This window comes from Crotalus tigris, unplaced genomic scaffold, assembly GCF_016545835.1.
Source record: "Crotalus tigris isolate CLP2741 ecotype Arizona unplaced genomic scaffold, ASM1654583v1 scf7180000020703.81597, whole genome shotgun sequence".
Lineage (NCBI taxonomy): Eukaryota > Metazoa > Chordata > Lepidosauria > Squamata > Viperidae > Crotalus > Crotalus tigris.
Window position 1 is genome coordinate 17,990 of NW_024098141.1, and position 20,528 is coordinate 38,517.

A 20,528-nucleotide genomic window follows, 5' to 3' on the forward strand; every position below is an offset into this window, starting at 1 on the left:
TGGTGGACTTCAACTCCCAGAATTCCTGAGCCAGCCATGCTGAGGGGAAAGGGAGAGGTTTCCAAGCTGAGCCCTGCTGGCTGAGGAATTCTGGGAGTTGAAGTTCATGAGTCATAAAACAGCCAAGGCCTTGCCCCTGGCCTAGGCCTAGGCTGCTTTATGACTGGTGGACTTCAACTCCCAGAATTCCTGAGCCAGCCATGCTGAGGGGAAAGGGAGAGGTTTCCAAGCTGAGCCATGCTGGCTCAGGAATTCTGGGAGTTGAAGTCCACAAGTCATAAAAGAGCCAAGGTTGCCTACCTCTGGCCTAGGCCACTTTATGACTGGTGGACTTCAACTCCCAGAATTCCTGAGCCAGCCACGCTGAGGGGAAAGGGAGAGGTTTCCAAGCTGAGCCATGCTGGCTCAGGAATTCTGGGAGTTGAAGTCCACGAGTCATGAAGGGGCCATAGTTCCCCCATGCTGGCTCAGGAATTCTGGGAGTTGAAGTCCACGAGTCATCAAAGAGCCAAGGTTGCCTACCTCTGACATAGGGTCTCCTGCCTGAGTAGGGGGTTGGACTAGAAGACCTCCAAGGTCCCTTCCAACTTGGTTATTCTGTTAAATGGGTTTCTTTTGCCAAGAAGAGGGAGCCCAGGTGACAGGTCTGGTAAGACCTCACTGAATTGGGGCAAGGAAAAGTTCACCTCCTAAGTCATTGAGTCTGCTCTTGGTGGTCTTGGTCTTCTCCTCCTCCTCCTGCTGCCACTTCAGGTGTCGGGGGACATACAGAGTTCTGTTTCTTGCACATCTGCTCTTGGTGGAACTGGCGTTTTGAGTTCCCCTAGCACTGAGCTGGAGGACAGACGCAAGGACCTTGGATCCAGCTTTTTGTGGATTCTTCCCCCCCTTTAGAGGAGACTTCTCTCCAGAAACCCCCTTAAGAAACCGTAGTTGACCCTTCCTGCTTTCGGTCTAGTGTGGTGTTTCCCAACCTTGACAATCCCCTCTCGGATAGGGCCTATTTAACTAGCTAGTGTAAAATAAATGTAAAGTTTTATATATAAGAGCTGTGGACACAACAAAGGAGGAGAGAGGTATACAATTGGGAAGGGATATTAACCCACAGTTAGTGGAACCCTATTCCCATCATAAGACACAAGAAAACATCAGATCGAACCCTCCCCCTGATACGGCAGGCGTTGGTATTATCGGAAGAGGAGGGGATGCAAGGTTACTAATGCCTCCAAAGACCAATAGTGGAGGGATAGGGAAGGGCATCCGGAGAAAAGAACATAACGTTATAGACACATTTTGGTTATCAGCTGGCCAATCAGGGCCAGTAACACGGTCTAGGAGCCATGCGCAAACACTACTTAAACCTACTTAAACCACCTTTATTGTAATGGCCTTTTAGCCCTGACGATGCTGAGGAGTTCCCCCAGCGAAAGCTTGGCAACTTTTTAGTATAAGTGTATTTTTAGTAAAGTATTCTTACCCTCCCGGTGATCGTGTTTTATTCTTTTATTCATAATTATGCCTGGGAGTCGCATTTTTACCAATGTTCTTGAGTTATATATATATATATATATATATATATATATATATATATATATATATATATATATATATATATATAGGAGGAGACCATACATGTATTCAGAGGAAGGCCTAAAGAGCCAGGAGACCCACTCCTTCCAACCAGCGAGAAGAGCCTTTGGGGATGTTTGACTTAAGTCCCTCAGTGAAGAAAGGTCAGATAGAGGCTGGCTGCTCTGTAACATCTGGAGATCTTCTGGAATGGTGGAAATGCTTTTGCTATTTGACAGGATACTAGTAGGATGGTTGAGCTAGTGGCAGTCACAGGAGAGTTAAAAATATTCAGAAAGGTCAGAAGTATGAAAGATTGGGTCAAACAGCCAAACATACTGTCATGGTTCTGACAGATGAAACTCTTCAAAGAACTTTGAGACATTGTTTACCTTAAAGAATCTTTATTGGAGTAGCATAGCTTGGGCACTAACATAGTTGAAGCCAAAAACTGGATTCCCCTCCCCTGAGCACATTATTTATTTATTTATTTATGAGACTTATATACCGCTTTAAGTGCAAGCACTCTCTAAGCGGTGTACACCAGTAAGCAATGTATATATATATTTACATTGCCCCCAACAATCTGGGTCCTCATTTTACCTACCCCGGAAGGATGGAAGGCTGAGTCAACCTTGAGCCGGTGAGATTTGAACTGCTGACCTGCTGAATACAGTCAGTTAAAGTGGCCTGCAGTACTGCACCCTAACTGCTGCGCCACCTCGGCTCATCACATAGTATCAAGCACAATTCCCTCCTCCAATTAACTGTCCTAAATCACATTCTCCAATTAGTTTGAAATGCAGGCTCTCCCTCCTGTTCTCCAACCTGCCAGTTCTTGTCATCTCTTATTTCGAGCTCTGAATTCACACACTAGTACAACATTGTTGCATCCAACTAACTCCCATCACATTCCTCCTCCTGCCCCAGCATCATCTAATTCTAAGAGTAAAGCATAAGAAAGAAAAAGGCTGCATCTTCATATGTTGTCAAAGCAAGAACATCCAATGTTAGCAGCCTTGACACATACATTAACTTAAATCACCGGCACCACAGATTATATAAAAAGACTTTCAACTGGTATTAACTTGGTGGTTCATTCATAAAAAAGTCTTGAAATTAAAAAAGCAAAGCACATATATCTTCAAGAAACCCATTAAAAACGACACTGTTAATCTAGGATGCAAATGATTTGGTCAAAAACACAAGGCCTTGGGCAGGCAGGAACGTATTTGGAATGGAACAGCCCTATCCGTAGCTCAGAAATGTATCTTGAACCTTCTAGGAAAATTGCTAGAGGAAGTTGGAACATTTATAATATTATGAGTCCTGAAGGAAGGAAAATGGCAACAGTTTCAATTCAGTTTCTGAATGATCAAGCGACGTTTTGCAAAGATTTTTTTTTCCAATGGCGTCTTGGACATTGTAGAGCAGTGATTCTCAACCTTTTTAATGCTGCGACCCCCAACCGGTCGTAAGTCGAGGACTACTCAACTGGTCGTAAGTCGAGAACTACTCAACTGGTGCAGCACCATTTGCAGAAGGGGACTTTTGGCGGGCTCAGCAGGGCAGAGACAGCCTGGACAATTCCTATTGGCTTTTGAAAGCCAATAGAATTAGATTCTGTTCAAGAGAGTCTATTCTATTGGCTTTCAAAAGCCAATAGAATAAAAAGGAGGAGCACAGCTAAGGAAAAGGGGGAAAAAATGGTGGACTGCGTTGTTTGGCGACCCCCGTGAAATGGTCGTTCGACCCCAAATGGGGTCCCGACCCACAGGTTGAGAACCACTGTTGTAGAGAGAGGTGTGAATGGGGTTTCCCCTCCGAAGTTACCACAGCAAACTTCCCAAAAAATATTCAAGATTGCCTGTCACTATTTTCCTTCTCAGAGATACGGAGACATAAAGGTCCTTCTTCAAAGGAACGTTGTTGTAGTTAGGCATCCTGGATTTGCAGTTCACAGTTAACTAAATTTAGAGATGTGAAAGTCGCACCTCTTGCTTGGAAGGGATCATAATCCCGTAAGTGTTAAGATTACACCAAAGGATCGTTTAAACCTGGAGGGCGAAGACTTAATGGCTTACTTTCGCTCAAGAGGAGGTTAAACTGAAGGATTAACACAATTCAAAGAACATCTAAACCAATTTAACTCCTGGCGTTTCTTTATTTACAATAAGGGATTCATTACAGGATCAATAGCTGGATCATCGGCTATGACAGGAACAAGAAAAAAATTGCTACTTCTGTTTGGGATGGCAAATCGCAAGTTTTACAAAGGAGGAAATAATAGATTAAATATTACTCCAGATTATATAACAAATTGATATTAAACTTGGAGCAATAGACGGGCTTATCTAGCTCAGGGTTGAACAGATGCGTCCTTGATGCTCTCTGGTGGTTTTCCTGCAGATGTTTCAGGACCCAACTAGGTAACATCGTCAATGCCAGAAGGAAGTGGGGTGTGCAGAGGAGGAGGACGACAACTCTGGGGTGCTTGATACTTTTTGAGCTTAGTTGTTTTGTTACAGACATTTTATTATCCAACTAGGTAACATAATCAGTGCTAACTGAAGCGTAATCATTGAAATTCCTCAACATGGATCCCAACATTCAAACATTTGAGGCTGGTGATGTTACCAGGTTAGGTAATGAAATGTCTGCAAGAGAACAACCGAGCTCACAGAGAACCGAGGACCCCCAAACTTGGAACAGGTTGACAAGTATCTATATACAGTATGAGCCTCCCCTCCCCAGGTGTGTCTGCCATTGATCCCAGGTGAGCTTCGTTTCCCCCCCCCCGCCCCTTTGACCCATCTCTTCCCCCAGCAGTGGACGTTTTCTTGGCAGCTCCTAGTCAGAATTTGTCTGCTCCTAATTGAGGGAGCCCCTGCAGACCAGGAGTTGGTTTTTACCCCCTGGTGGGGTTTCCACAAGAGGCCGAGAAGTTGCATTTGGCCCCTGAAAGACGGGCATCGTTTGCTTGGCAAGCAGACTGGCAGTTGGTCACAAGGGTGGGAATTTGGGGAAAAGACGTATCATGAGATACTACTCACATTTTGAGGATCCCGTGGGGATCTTCGGCTTCTCCAGAGAAAGAAGAAGAGATGTGCCACTTCATGCCCTTCTCCATAAGGATCGTGCAAGTTTCTGGAAGCCAGGGGTTAGCGAGGGCAGACCTCTTTCTCGTTCCCCCCATATTGTAATGTTGAAATATTATACAGTAGTTCATTTTATAATAGTTGCAAATCTACATTCTCTGTTTTGTCCCCCCCCCATTTTGCAATTATTCATTCCATTTTGTAGCCTCTCTCTTGCCGAGTCTGACTCATCCAGACCATGACAATCTTCAGAGACCCAGTCAGAGTTTCCACTGTGACCACCATTCAAACCAGGATAGGCGCAGATAAGTGGGTATCACCTACAGACTGATGATACAGCATCCTGAATTGGTGGATGACTCCTTCCAGTAGTTTCACACAGATGTTCAGTATGATAGGGAGAGGAATAAGACCTCAGACACCCAGAAAGGCAATCCTCATTTGACCTCCCACTCAAAGAACAGAGGTCTTCTAGTCCAGCCCTCTGCCCAGGCAGGACATCCTACACCATTCTGAACAAACGGTTTTCCAGTTTATTTTTGAAAACCTCCAGTGATGGAGCACCCACAACCTCTGGAGGGAATCCCTTCCACTGGTTAACTGTTCTCACTGTCAGGAAGTTTCTCCTTAGTTCCAGGTTGCTTCTCTCCTTGATTAGTTTCCATCCGTTGCTTCTTCTCCTGCCTTCTGGTGTTTTGGAGAATAGGTCGAACCTCCTCTTCCTTGGGGCGGCCCCTCAAATACTGGAACACTGCTATCATGTCACCCCTAATCCTTCTCGTTAGAAGAGACATTCCTAGTTCACTCAGTTGTTCATTGTATGGTTTAACCTCCAGAACTTTATCATCTTTATTGCTCTTCTCTGCACTCTTTCTAGGGTCTCAGCATCTTTTTTCTACTGTGTTGATCAGAACTGGATACAGCATTCTAAGTGTGGTCTCTTCCACTTCCAATTTTTGGAGGTGGTCCAGAAAGAGAGTCTTGTCAAAAGTGTCAAAACTTATGGTCCTGCTCCTATGGTGCTGGTTTTGCCACCAGGGAAGTTGGAGATGCCAGTCTTGGAAGCCAGGGGCTGCCGTGTGTGTGTGTGTGTGTGTGTATGTGTGTGTGTGTGTGTGTGTGTGTGTGTGTGTGTGTGTGATTCCAGAGCTTCTCACCTGGGGTGGCCAGCCCTCTTTCCCACCACAAATTCCTTAAAATGGGGAGAAGGCAGTGACCCAGAATCTGAAGCAAAAATCATGCTTGAGTTGGAAGTTGCTTCCGTGTATCGGAGGCGTTTTCCTGGTTGCTGATGGTCGATTCTGCTCCTGCAGTGGACGTGTTGTCCTGAGAGAAAGGTTTAATGCCCTGCAAGGAAGAGCAAAACCCCTTTTATTTGTCCAAATTAATATTGTAGCTCTAAAGCAGTTATTTTTTCAACCTTGATCACTTTAAGATTTGTGGACTTCAACTCCCAGAATCCCCCAGCTAGGCTGGGAAATTCTGGGAGTTGAAGTCCATAAGTCTTAAAAGTTGCCAAGGTTTCACACCCTTGTTCTAAAGCCTCAAGTAGTTATTAGGGGCCTTTCGGAGGGAAAGAGTCAAATTATAGCAGTCCAATTTAAAGCCAAAGGCAAAATGCGTGGGTTTTATCCACTCTCTTCTCGAAATGCTGCTAAAATAGCAAAAGGGAGGCAGAATTTGACCCTGCTAATATTCTTGCACTTGCAATAAATAAAGTTAGTCACCATGATAATGAGATCTTTGGGGAAAGCTACTGGAGGGACTAGAAGAAAGAAAACCAGAAACGAGACTATAAGAGAAAGAATTGGCACAGAACCAATCTTAAACTACACACAACAACAGCAAATCGAATGATTTGCTCCTCTGGAGAGGATAGACCCTACCAGGCATATGCAAAAAGAGGAGCGGGTCATAGAACACGAGGCAGGCCCAGAAGAAGATGGGGAGACAGCCCCAGAGACACAATACAACAGCATCAGGTAACAATGGTTAAGGGTGCCAGAAGAGCAAGAAACAGAACTTTGTGAAGGAGGGGGAGCAGGAGGAACAGTGAGAAGGGGGGAGGAGGAGGAGGAGGAAGGGAGAAGAAGGAGAAGAGAAGAAGATGGAGAAGGAGGAGCGGAAGGAGGAAGAGAAGAGGGAAAGGAGGAGGAGGAGGAGAAGAGGGAGGAAGAGGAGGGAGAAGAAGAAGGAGGAAGAGAAGGAGAAGAGGAAGAAGGGAGAAGGAGGGAGGAGGAGGAGGAGAGGAAGAAGAGAAGAGATGGAAGAAGGAAGAAAAGAGGGAAGAGGGAGAAGGAGAAGAGAAAGGAGAGGAAGAGAGAAGGAGGGAGAAGGAGGAGAAGAGAGGAAGAAGGGAGAAGAAGGAGGAGAGGAAAGAAGAGAAGGGAGAAGGAGGAAGAGAAGGAGAAAGGAGACAAGGGAGAAGAAGGAGGAGAGGGGAGAAGGGAGAAGGAGGAAGAGAAGGAGAAAGGAGAGGGGAAAAGAAGAAGGAGAGGAAGAAGAGAAGAGGGAGAAGAAAGAAAGGAGAAGAGAAGGTGAAGAATTAGTAGAATTATTCTTGCAGCTCCTGACTCCTGGTGGCAGCAGACATTTAGGAAAGGCTCACCCCGGTCAAGGTGAGCAGTTGAGGGACTCCTGTCCATCCCTCTGGCGAGAAGCCATTTCTCCTAGGAAGAGGAGCCATCTTTACAGGTGGTCCTCGACATAGGACCACAGTTGAGCCTGCTTATTAAGGTTGCATGTCATGATGGCCAAAAAATGACTCAGTCACGTGATCAGCCAGTTTTTACCACTTTTTTGTGGTGGTTGTTAAGCAAATACAATGCTTGTAAAGCAATCACAGTGGTTGTTAAGCGAACCAGTGATTCACTATGGTTTTGTTAAAGTGCCACTTTTGGGAAAAAACATCATAAAACGTGATCACGTGACCGCAGGATGCTGCAAACAGCCTTAAATGTGACCGCGTTACGGAGCGGGTGAACTTCGGCCAGGTGATTGTGGAGAGGGCCCGACTGTCGGAAATGGGTTGTAACCAGCCCCAAGGTAGGTCTGTTGCAACCCGAATGGTCTGTTAAGCAACTGGTTGTAAGTCGAGGACTCTTTCTATTTCTCACGCCATGCAGAAGACCAGGCAAAGGTGGGAGCGGGAATGGGGCTCCCGTTCCCCTCCCCACAAGGCATAACCGATTACCTCAGGAAGGAAGCTGACCTCTGCCATCTGTTCCACCGAAGGAGGCACCTCATTGTCGGAGTCTGAAATGAGAATTCGCTCTGTTCATGCTCAGGATGGGGAATGGGTGCTCCACCTCCAGACCTGTTAGAACTACAACACCCAGCATCCCCCACCATTGAATGTGCTATCTGGGGCTGCTGGGAGTTGAAAGTTGGCAAGGTTGGGTTCCTCTCCCCCCCCCGCTCTAATTTACAACCCTGATGTAGGAGATGACCAGGCTGAGTCCAAGGGAGGGAGGGAAGGGCCAAGTGGGTCATCAGCCATGAGTCCCTTCGCACCCACAAGAGAGCTAAGTCCAGCCCACCTCGAGTTCTGTTGACTCTTACCTGCCGCCATTTTGCTTTGACCGTTAGTTGGCCAGATTCTTATAGAGAGCATGAGCTTGCAGTCAATGTTTATGTTCATTTGAACTGCATGGACTTCCTGATTTATTGAGCATGACACCCTGTTTACTGCTACATGAAAGTACAAACCCCCAATTCACAGGACCCCAGAGCGGGCACTCAAGAAATGTGAATGTGGCCCGGCTGTGGCTCTTGATGAGGGCTACGGTTACAAAGAGGATGTACCTGAAGATTCATTGATGGACTCCATGCTGCTGTGGATTTCTGTCAGATGGGAAAGAAAAGAGACATGAATTCTTTGGAGGATCTGCTGCTTGCGTGCATGATGGCCTGCTGCAGGCGTTATGCGGGGTACCCCACCCCCTGCCCTGCATCTTGCCCATGGGCAGGACTGGTGGTTGATTCGTTGGCTAGTCCTGCCAGCCTTGGATTGGGGTGTGAGGGTTGTGAAACGTCAGTCAAGATCCTTCCCAGAGATCTGAAGTCATGGAGAATTAATCTGCCAGCAAGTAAACTTTGATCAAGCTACTATCTCTTCAGTGGTAGCCCAGGGAGTCCTCACTTAAGGACCAGAACTGGGTCCAGCTACTTGGTCATTAAGTGAAATTGTTGGCAAGTGAAACCACAATTGTACTTACAATCTGACTTCAGCTTTTCTTTGCTTTACAGACTGCAAAGATTGTCAGAGTAATAACTGGTTGCAAAGTTACTTTTTCATCATAATTGTAACTTTATGAGGCAGTCACTAATCTGTAGTAATCTGGCAGGAGGCTCCAAGTAGGACATAAAAGGGACTGAGACATAACCTGTTGGCCACCTGCTTGCTAAGTTTCCATTTTAAGGCAGGGGGTTGGACTAGATGACCTACAAAGTCCCTTCCAACTCTTGTTATTCTATTCTATTCTATTCTATTCTATTCTATTCTATTCTATTCTATTCTATTCTATTCTCCAGGACTTGTTTAGGTGCCAGTACTGGAGGTTTCAGTCACACAGTCTGGTTACTGAATTAATCCATAGTCTGCTTGCACTAAATTATAAACTGGCTGGATGGGCTGAGCTGGAATTCCTGCTGAGGCAGCCTCCCCTAATCAAATTGTCATGTTGCACAACATTCACTTGGTTATGCACGCAGGACATTTTTTTTGGCAGAGGTGAGATTTTATTCCAAGCCACTGTCATTCCTGGTCAAATCTACACTGTGGTTTTTTTAGCCTTACAGAATCCAGAATAACAGAGTTGGGAGGGACTCAGAGGTCTTCTAGCCCAACCCCCTGCTCAAGCAGGAGCCCCTATGCTGTTTCAGACAAATGACTGTGCAGTCTCTTTTGGAAGACCACAACTGCTGGAGGGAAGCCATTCCACTGATCGATTGCTCTCACTGTCAGGAAATTTCTCTCTAATTCTAGTTTGGATCTCTCTCTCTCTCTGTCCAAATGCACCCTTCTCCAGTAAATGGGAGGGGTGGAGGTGGAGAGGATTTGCCCTGCTGCTGAGGGTACTTTGCTTGATCAAGAGCCCCTGGGGTCAGAGAGCATCCCTTCTGCTAAGGCAATCCGCCTCAGATTTAGGGAAGGAGAGCAGTTGCAGGTAATTTTGGCTCGGCTTTGCCCAGCCCTTCTGGCCTAAAGCCCCTCTCGCCGAAGGACTTTGCAAGATTGTCTGCCCTCAAACAGGTGCAGGTGCCCAGCAGTGGTCAATGTGGCTCTCCTCTTTTCTCTTTAAGTTGTATGGATTTCAGGCAAATGAGCTAGTGCCTGCACAAGGGGGTTCCCGGAGATTCAGTGGAAAAAGATGTATTTCTCAAAAGATAAGCCTCAGATGTGGCTGCAGCAGGGAGGATGTTGTTAACCAAGGCAAATTTAGAGCAGTGTTTTTTTACACTTGCAAACTTTAAGATGGGTGAATTCTGAGAGCTGAAGTCTGCACACCTTATGCAACAGGCATCCAACTTGAAGATTTGTGGGCTTCGATTCCCAGAATTCCCCAGACAGCATAACTGGGAGTTGAAGTCCACAAGTCTTCAAGTTTCCAAGGCTGGACACCCCAATCTTGAAGCATGCTGGCTGAGGAATTCTGGGAGTTGAAAACAACCCATCTTCAAGTCATCAAGTTTGAAAACACTGATTTAGAAGAAAGGAAGACAGCGTTTCTAAAACCTGGGATGAAATCCAGGGAACAAAGGAATAACACAATTGGAAGGGACCTTGGAGGTCTTCTAGTCCAGCCCCCTGCCCAAGTAGGAGACCTTATAACGTTCTGAACAAATGGCTGTCCAATCTCTTCTGGAAAACCTTCAGGGATAAAGCACCCACCATTTCTGGAGAAAAACCATTCCACTGGTTATTTCTCCTCACTGTCAGGAAATTTCTCCTTAGTTCTAGGTTGCTTCTCTCCCTGATTAGTTTCTACCCGTTGCTTCTCGTCCGGCCTTCAGGCACTTTGGAGAATAGCTTGACCCCCCTTCTTCTTTGGGGCAGCCCCTCAAATATTGGAAGACTCCTGTCATGTCACCCCCTAGCCCTTCTTTTCTCTAGACACATCCAACTCCTACAACCATTTATCATGTGTTTTAATAATTATTATTCATTGGTTTTGCAAATAAATGTTTCTGCTTAAAGAACGAAAAGTGAATTCTCACCTCTTCCTCTTTTTCGTCTGTACATTAAGAAGAGGACCAGCAAGATCACAAGAACAATCAAAAGCGGGACGATATATTTAGCATAAAAAGATGCCGAGAGGTATTTGCTGGGGATAGACGGATCTATAGGAACCCAAAATAAAAGCAAAGTCAATTAGATCCTTCCCCGAACCCTATTTTTTTCTAGCAAAATTGCAGAGTGATTTAAGCATTTTTATGATTTATAGCAAGTCTCCCCAAAAATGACCCACCAGACTGGTAACCCCAACCCAAATGATGGGCACCAGGTTGGGGAAGGTTGGGGTACGGATTTAACTCTCATCAACCCCGATCAGTACACCCAATGGGGGGGAGCTGCCAGCCCAAAATACATAACTCTGGTATTATGGTGTATTTAATCATAGAATAATGGATTGGAACGGTCTCGGTAGATCATCTAGTGTAGCCCAGGGACTCACTCCTACAGTAGGCAAGGATGCTCTTGAGATTCATCTCTGGTGACCATGCGCAACACGCTGGCAATTGTCTTCAACTTCCTGAGAGTACAAAAGCCATCATCAGCCAGAGGAACAGGCTGCCACTGGGAGTGGTGAGGTTTTTCAACACAGGCTGGATGGTCGTTGGTCACAAAATCCTTGTCAGTCCTGCACTGGAGAGGAGTTGGATTGACAGAGGAGAATATTTGTAGCTCAGGGATGAAATAAGGGGTCCTTGGTGCTCTCTGAGCTTGGTTGTTTTCTCGCAGACGTTTCATTACCCAAACTAGGTAACATCATCAGTGCATGGTGGCTTCTAAATTCCCTCCAATTCCATGATAAGATTGACAAGAAGTTGCGCCATCAACATTAGCCCAAACTCTGCGTCTGGAAATTGAAGAGCCTGCTCTTCTTAACTGTAGCATTAACCTTTGTTAAATATTCCGTGTTATCTACCAGTTAGACTCAAATTCAAACTCTGGACATTCCGCTCTGCTACCTGAGGTTATACATTTTCCTGGGTGAGTCATACCCAATGAATTTTCTTCCTGTGCTCTCCTGCGCCAGGGCCCCCCAGGACTGCAAACACCTTTTGCCACCCTCTGGTTAGACAAGGAAGATGGCTGTGCCTTAAAGGCCACCCTGGATGCCTGCCAGGTGCTCCGTGTCTCCCGCTTTTGTTACAAACACGATTTTAATTAAAGAGAAATAGAAACAGAGAAAAAACTGTAGATCCCTTGGTGCTCTCTGAGCTTGGTTGTTTTCTTGCAGCCATTTCATTACTAAACTAGGTAACATCATCGGTGTTGGTGAGTGTGGGGTTTTCTCCCTATTTATATATAGTATTTTGCTCTGCCAGTAGTGGGGTGTGGTTTTCTCCTTGGTAGTTCCTTAATTAGGTTATTGTTTTTCTGTTTGATTGTTTGTCTGGTGTTAATCCCTGCTTACCTGGGTGTTGGTTACTGGAAAGGATATGTTCTGATCTTTATGGTTCCTTCTTAGTTTTATTAATTGTCTTTTTGCAACGGCATGTAAATGTAGTTTATCCCTATGGGTCTGTTGATGACTGATTTGTCAGAGGCTAGACTTCTAGGAATCCCTTATTTTTTGGTTTAAGATAATTTCCCAGTTGAAATTATGGTTGAGATTCTTCATCTGTTGTGAGATTAAAGAGTTTTCATTGTGTCTTTTGGCTGCTAATAAGCATTCATAGATGTGCTCTGCTAGTCTTCCATCTGTTTGTCCTACATAGTGGCTGTTACAGTCCTTTCACTGTAGACTGTGGATGATTTTGCTTTTATTGCTTGGGCTGTTGGGTGTTTTGGTTTACTTAAGGTGCTGTGGAGGGCTTTAGTTGGTTTCTGTTGGCAGTTTTATCTGCAGAGTTCTTTGAAGACGAACAAGGATGAATAAGGATGATCTAGGAGCGTCATTTTGGGTACTGAGATCAGCGATATATAAATGTAATAAATAAATATTTATAAATATCATAACTATAATCATAACTATAAATATAATTTATAAATATCATAAATCTCCATCTTCTTCTAAATGGATTTTTTGACTGGCACAGCTACTGCAGCAGCCATGTTGTGTGTGTGCCAGCCTTTGTCTTCACAACTTCAAATGTACCCACTGGACGACCCCCAAACGTTGCTGTACCCCTGGGTGAAGCCCTCTGGTGCTGTCAGAATCCAATTATATTTCATCTCTAGTTATCAATTATAAAAAAACCCATTTCTGCCTTCTAGGGATTCTGCCATACAATGAAGGGAAGGGGGTGAACAAAGGGGCTTTATGGCTCTCACTTCCTTCAGTACACTTCAAAGGGACTGGATATGTGTATTGCCAAAAGAGCTAACCATAACAATGGGGCTATTACCTTTCATGTAGTTCTCTCTGAAGTCTCCATCCAGTCGGCAGTAAGGAAAAGGGGGTGGGAGCGTAATGCCTGAGACTGTCGCTGGAAGAATGGGGTGATTGGGTGGGGCTACTGGGGAACCCCTTAAAACCTTGAATGGGAGAACTTGGACTCCAAGTCCTGTCTAGAACGCCTGCAACCATTTTCTCTTAATAAAGGATGCCTGTTGGAAGAATTATTCCAAGAGTTCTGTCTTCTTAAGATGCAAAGTGGGGTGGGTCCTTACAGGTGCATTAACATCACCCGCTTTTGTAGCAGAATCTGCACTCACCCTGGCAATGCTCCTTCAGCGAAATCACACTGGAACTTTCACCCGCCTGGTTGCGAACAGTGCAGATATAGTCTGGGACGCCCTGCTGAGGCTTCTGGGAGATCTGCAATGTCTGCGCCGTGGAGAGAACCTCGCTGCCATTGACCTGGAGCCAGGTGAAATTCAGGTGGCCTGCTTCTTCTTCTGCCCCAGCACAGCTCAGGAGGACCTGGCAGGTCCCGTTCTGGGCCTGGACGATGATGGTGGGGGCCGCCAGCCTCCCTGAAGGAGCCAGGAAGGGGGAGAATCAGTCGCTGTGATGTGGGGACAACGTTTGGGGGAGAAAGGAGGCCTCCATTTTAAAACTATAAACTTTTCTTTGAAAATATTTCCAAAATCAATAAATTCTAATACATCTTCTTTTTTTTTTACTTCCTTTTGACATTCGGCATCTGGATTTTGTGCTTCTGATGGAAAATAATGAAACTTTGATTTTGACTTGGCTGATTAGATAAGCTTATTGTTATAGAAATGGTTCTCAACTTGCTACAGTTCATTTAGTGACCATTTGAAGTTACAACGCCACTGAAAAAAGTGACTTATGACCGTTTTTCACACTTAGGACCCCTGCGGCATTCCCCCCATGGTCACGTGATCAAAATCCGGATGCTTGGCCACTGGTTCGTATTTATGAGGTCGCAGCGTCCCGGGGCCACGTGATCCCCTTCTGCGACCTTCTGACAGCAAAGTCAGTGGGGAAGCCGGATTCACATAACAACTGTGTTACTGCCCTAACCGTGATTCATTTAAAAACTGTGGCAAGAAAGGTCATAAAATGGGGCAAAACTCGCTTAGCAACAGTCTCGCTTAGCAACAGAAGCTTTGAGCTGAATTATGGTTGTAAGTTGAGGACCACCTCTATTATTGCATAAAAGGGACAAGTTGGGGTGGAAATGTTACCATCTTCGGTTGTGCTAAAAGGAGTCGGAAGTCAATGCCTTTTTTTTTTCTTTTTCCCCTTCTACCCCGCACTTTCTCCTCTTCCCTTTTCCCTCCCCTAGATTCCAATTATTTTCATTTTCTTTGTATTTTATATTCTGATAAACTAATAAAATTTCAATCATGGAGACCGGGGTTGGACTAGATCAGTGGTTCTTAACCTTTTTGAACGAATCGCCCCCTTGAGCCAATGAGGAAGTTGTCATCGCCCCCCTCCCCCAACATCACCTCTCAATCACGACATAGGAAAGAATTCTTCAATTTACTCAATTTTTTTTTGTTTTCTTTAAAATTATTCATCAGGACATATCGATGCAAATAATTTATTTCCAGTCTTTTTCCCATATCTCCCATATTCTGGCTAATGGTGCCCCACTATATGGGTAGAGGCTGCAGCGCAACGCGCATGAAGATAAGCGATGCATCTTCACATATGTACGGCGTTCTGTACTGAAGCTAGCTGGAGGAACATTTGAAAACACAATTCAATCCACTAAGAGCGAGCGATCTGATGTTTTTGTATGACAAATATACAGCGATTCACTGTACGAAAAAGTCTCAAAAGTGTCCCCAAAACTTCTTGCTCCATCGCCCCCATATCGCCCCCTTTTTGTTACTTTGCCCCCGCGTTGCCCCTTTTAGTTCCATCACCCCCCCTGAAAAATGAAATCGCCCCCTGGGGGGCAATATCGTCCAAGTTAAGAACCACTGGACTAGAAGACCTTCAAGGTCCCTTCCAACTCTTGTTATTCTTTGGTTATAGCTGTGCACCCTCAGGGAAACCGGATGGCAGCCTTGAAGAAGGCAAGGCTCTGGGATTTGTATTCCTTCCCCCCTCCTTTGGAAGCTTACTGGCTTTGTAGTCAGGGCTGCTTTGCCCGGTCAGGAGAGGGCCGCTTGTGCTGACCACCCAGGCTGATCTCCAAGGGGCGCTTGTCTCATTCTCTGGCATCGTCTTGTTGCTTCTGCTGAGCCCGTCTCGAAATTCTTGCTGAGACCCCTTGGAGTCTTTGGAGTCATGATCCACCCCTTGGAGGGCTGGAAAAATTAAAAAAAAATGACATTGCAAGGTATCACTGCAAGGTCTTCAGCAAATAGAACATCTCCCCTATACTTTAAATAAGTCTATTTTCAATCTTTTTTTCAGAGGTCTTGGTGGTGTTCCAAGGCTGTAAATGTGATCCTGCTGAAATTGTACACATTCAGATGAACCAGGCTGCTAAAACAGGCTGCTATTTAGCCAACATCTGATAAATCAGTCAGAACTGAATGTGCAGCCAACCCTGGCTGATAAACCATGTCATCTGTTCCTAACCAGGATCTGCTACATGCCCCGAATGTTGCATGCTTTCAACAGATGCTGCTCCCTCCTCCATCTCAAGGTAGGGTATTTTTCTCCCAAGTACCACAATTAATAATAAAACAGAATACTGAATTAAATTAAATTAAAAATTAAATTAAATTAAATTAAATTAAATTATTAGGGAGACGACCTTGCAGGTGCGAGGCAAAATACCCATAAAAATACTGATGCCCCCAGTCTTGTTTATCTCCAGGAGGGACCCCTCCTCTGCAACCAGACCTTGCCGAGGCCAGGGGATGGAGGTGCTGGGCCTCTCCGGATTGATGCTGCAATTCCCACACCCTGTGGGAATGTGACACACAAACAGGGCCACTTCAGGATTGTGAAAAAATGCCACCCTACCATTCTGAAGAGGATAGGGCCTGTGTAGTTTGAGTGCGTGGCGTTTGGAACTCAGAATGCAGCCTCCGATTATTACAGGTGATTACAGATAGACCTCGATTTATGACTATGATTGAACCTGGAATTATAGTCATAAATCATGCCAGTTATTAACAGAGTCACCACTTGACTGCACCAGATTTTACAATCTTTTTTGCGATCAGGCCATTAAGTGGATCATTTTAGCCAATGTTTTTTGTTGGAAATCAGAAGTAAACACTAGTTGCCAGCGGAAAAACAAAAAAACATCGTAAATGGGCTGTGCTGTGTTCAGACAACTCATTAATCTCAGTTAACAAACTGACCCATTTTCTGAGCTTTCAATCCTTTGAACCATAATCTAAGTAAACAGGATTTGCACACCTGGCTTGACTCCCCCCAAAAGGGCAGAAACCACCTTTCATTTTAACCAAACTTAGCATGTGATGGAAATGAAGCTGCTGGCTCTTTAACACAAATGAAGCCTGTTGCATGCATTCAGCTCTTAAATTTCTTTGCTGGGTCTTTCTCTGCTTTTCTCATTTTTTTAAGCTCTTTTGTGAGCTGATTCAAACAGGGAAATTTGGGGGGAACGAACGAAAGAGTGGGCGTGGTTAGTTCAGTTTTTAATTCTCTCTGTTTCAAACTGCTCACAAGAACTTCTTCAGAACTTGCTCCACCTATGAAGCTCAACTTCATTTTTGGAAAATGGCTCATCGTCCTGTCACAATCTGTGCTTTCCCAGGGTTTTTCTTTTGGTTTTGCGTCTGCAGCTGTGGGCTGGGGACAGGAATCCCCCGTCCCCCCCAGGCCCCTTTCTGTCTCAGGGTTCCTCCTGGCCAGAGGAAGTGAAGCCGAGAAGAGTCCCAACTCTCCTGCTGCCGACCTCGCCCAACGTGTTTGTCCTGTTCCTTCCTCTGCCGAAACGTGGCTCTTCCCTACCCCAAAATCTTCCTGACTCGAGAACTCACCTGCGAGAGGAAAGAAGGCCATGATCCAAAGCTGCCACATGCTTTCTCTGGTTTTTTTTTCGTGACCAGTGGCTCAGGTGGGACAGAAGGAACCAAGAGAGTTCCTCTTTCAGGGTGGCTTTGCTTCCTCTTCGCAGGAGGAAGTCGAGAAGATCTGAAGAAATCTCAGGATGATTAAGACGAAGTTGTACGTGCCTCTTCTTGCTCTTTTCTGTTTAAGAGTCGGCTCAGGCGCCTGGCCACGTCCAGGCTGAGCTTCCATCGCTGAACCTGGGACCTCCTCCTTGGACTGTCCTGAGCGCCTCCTCAGCCCACCCGACTGGTCCTCTTTCCAAGGAGGCCACTCAGGTTCTCCCCATCCTCTAAACCAGGGGTCTCCAACCTTGGACTTCAACTCCCAGAATTCCTCAGCCAGCCATGCTGAGTTGAAGTTGAATTCTGGGTATTGAAGTCCACAAGTCATAAAGTTGTCAAGGTTGGAGACCCCTGTTCTAAACCACCTCATGTTTTCTGCTGAAAATCCCTTCCCTGCTGTCAGCTGCTTTGTGGAGAAGAACATGGAGGTCCAAAGTCCACAACGTGGGACCCCTCACCTCCTCCTCCTCCTCCCCCTGCAGCCTGCTGCCCTCAGGGGAAGGAGGAACATGAGAGAGGAAAGGGAACACACATGCAAATACAGAGGAAGGGAAAGCTGTGCAGATAGGTGAGTGGCTTTCTATCTTTGGATGGAGGCAGCTGGATAACAAGAGAAGCTGATCCACTTGGTAAAGCCTGTCAGACACCCAGCTCACATTCCCCCCCCCCCCCGGCCGGCCACAAACAGCAGATTTGGGCACCAAGAGCCAAAAACTGACTCCCTGCAACTCAGGGGATGGTTTTGGAACAGGTTTTCGCAAACTCAGCAAATTTTAAATGGGTGGACTTCAATTCCCAGAATTCCCCAGCCAGTATGCTTAACCCTAACCCAGTGGTGGGATTCAGCCAGTTTGCACCACTTTGGCAGAACTGGTAGCTACTTTTTTGTTGCCTAAGCCCAGAATGGACTTCCAGAAGCGGCATCCACACAGAGAACCAGTTGTTCACATATTTGAATGCCACCACTGCCCTAACCCCAACTAACAGAGCTGGAAGGGACCTTGGAGGTCTTCTAGTCCAGCCCCCCCCCACTCAAGCAGGAGAACCTACAGTATACCATTTCAGATAAGCGACTGTCTAGTCTCTTCTTAAAAACCTCCTGTTAGGAAGTTTCTCCTTAATTTTAGATTGCTTCTCTCTTTGGTCAGTTTCCAACCATTGTTTCTTGTCTTTTCTTCGGTGATGCTTTGGTGAATAACGTGACCCCCCCTTCTTTGTGACAGCCCTTCAAATATTGGAAGGCTGCTATGTCTCCCCTATTTCTTCTTTTCTTTAGACTAGCCAAACCCAAATCCAGCAGCCGTTCTTCATATGTTTTGGTCTCCAGGCCTTTGATCATCTTAGTTGATCTTCTCTGAACTCTCAACATCTTTTTTGTGATATGGTGACCAAAATTGGTTGCAGTATTCCAGGTGTGGTCTTACTAAGGTTTTATAAAGCGGTACTATACTTCACGTGATCTTGATTCTATGCCTCTGTTTATGCAACCCCGGATTGTATTAGCTTTTTTGGCTGCTGCTGCACACTGCTGGCTCATGGTCAAGTGATCGTCCACTAGGACTCCAAGGTCCCTCTCACAATTACTGTTTTTGAGCCAGGTCTCACGTAATCCGTACTTATATCTTTGATTTTTCCTGCCTAAATGAAAAACTTTGCTTTTCTCCACATTAAAACTCATTTTGTCGGATAGGTCCCATTGTTCCAGTTTGTCAAGATCTTTTTGAATCCTGACCTTGTCTTCTGGGGTGTTGGCTGTTCCTGCCAGTTTAGTGTCAAATCTGCAAATTTGATGAGTTCCCCTTCTATTCCCTCATCTAAGTCATTGATGAAGATATTGAAGAGTACTCGGCCTAAGACGGAGCCTTGTGGTACCCCACTGCTTACTTCTCTCCATGTGGATGTAGTGCCATTGAGGACTACTCGTTGAGTACGGTTTGACAGCCAGCTACAGATCCATCTGGTGGTGATGTTGTCTATTCAACCTTTTTCTAGCTCTTCTCAATCCCACCACAATTCCATCCAATGCCCCATCCCACAGAACAAGCCAACCTCCCATCCAATCTATCTACCTAGCCCAGCCTACAACCCTCTTCCCCCAGCCTACAATCCTCTCCCCCCCATAGAATTGGGAGGGATTTTGGAGATTTTCTAGTCCAGCCCCCTGCCCAGAGCAGAGTGCAGACTATTCTGGACAAATGACTGTTCAATTGTTTATTGAACATTTCCTGGGATGGATCCACCCAAACTTCAGGGAATTCTGAACCTCCTAAAGTTGCTAAGGTTGACATACCCTATCCTAGAGGTAGGAGGACAGAAATCCCAAAAGATCTGAGATTTCTTAAGAAAAGATCAGAGGCTTTTATAGGGTTTCCTGAAGGGATTTAAACGGGATTTCTGGTGGACTACATTGGACAAAAAACAGTGTCTTGATGCTACATGAGCCAAAGGCCGAACATAGCAATTTCTCCTTAGTTCTGCTCTCCAAAGCATGACGTTTTCAGGCCAAGTGTTATTTTGGTCAACTGGTGGCCCATTTTTGTGTTCATGCAGGATCACAGGAGGATGGATGACCTCTTCAATCAACATTTCTCAATATTGGATGCTCCCATTTTCTTGTTTCTCAGAATATTGTGACTTGAGTTTTTTTCCAATTGTGCACATAGAATCATCTGGCTGGAAGAGACCTTGGAGGTCTTAATAATAATAATAATAATAATAATAATAATAATAATAATAATAATAATAATAATAATAATAATAATAGTAGTAGTAGTAAAGTTGGAAGGGACCTTGGAGGTCATCTAGTCCAACCCCCTGCTCAGGCAGGAAACCCTACACCATTTCGGACAAATGGCTGTCCAGTCTCTTCTTAAAAACTTCCAGTGTTGGAGCATTTACTGCTTCTGGAGGCAAGCTGTTCCACTGATTAATTGTTCTCACTGTCAGGAAGTTTCTCCTTAGTTCTAGGTTGCTTCTCTCCTTGATTAGTTTCCACCCGTTGCTTCTTGTCCTGCCTTCAGGTGCTTTGGAAAATAGCTTAATTCCCTCTTCTTTATGGCAGCCCCTGAGATATTGGAATACTGCTATCATGTCCCCCCTTGTCCTTCTCTTCGTTAAACTAGACATACCCAATTCTCGCAACCGTTCCTTATATGTTTTAGCCTCCA

At 45.4% G+C, this 20,528-nt stretch overlaps 1 protein-coding gene across 2 annotated transcripts; it reads right to left on the minus strand.

Moving 5' to 3' along the window:
* Positions 1 to 3,709: 3,709 nt before the first annotated feature.
* On the minus strand, positions 3,710 to 17,494 carry LOC120319375 (T-lymphocyte surface antigen Ly-9-like). 2 transcript variants are annotated; one of them, XM_039368184.1, is made up of 7 exons: positions 17,227 to 17,494; positions 15,385 to 15,570; positions 13,555 to 13,815; positions 10,887 to 11,009; positions 8,472 to 8,510; positions 7,861 to 7,922; positions 3,710 to 6,014 (listed from the first exon to the last, which is right to left on the minus strand). In XM_039368184.1, the coding sequence occupies exons 1-7, from the start codon at positions 17,264 to 17,266 to the stop codon at positions 5,904 to 5,906; spliced, it is 822 nt and encodes a 273-aa protein (XP_039224118.1). In that variant the 5' UTR covers positions 17,267 to 17,494; the 3' UTR covers positions 3,710 to 5,903. The 2 variants fall into 2 exon arrangements, with proteins under 2 accessions (XP_039224118.1, XP_039224119.1); XM_039368185.1 differs by lacking the exon at positions 17,227 to 17,494 and adding an exon at positions 16,238 to 17,210.
* Between the last annotated feature and the right edge of the window lie 3,034 nt (positions 17,495 to 20,528).

Bases quoted from the DNA above. Each gene is read 5' to 3' on its own strand.
- LOC120319375 (XM_039368184.1), bottom strand. From the start codon at position 17,266: ATGTGGCAGCTTTGGATCATGGCCTTCTTTCCTCTCGCAG. The intron at 8,511-10,886 runs GTGAGAATTCAC...CCCATCTGACAG, and splicing joins CAGACGAAAAAGAGGAAGAG to AAATCCACAGCAGCATGGAG. The intron at 7,923-8,471 runs GTACATCCTCTT...TTCTCATTTCAG, and splicing joins GTCCATCAATGAATCTTCAG to ACTCCGACAATGAGGTGCCT.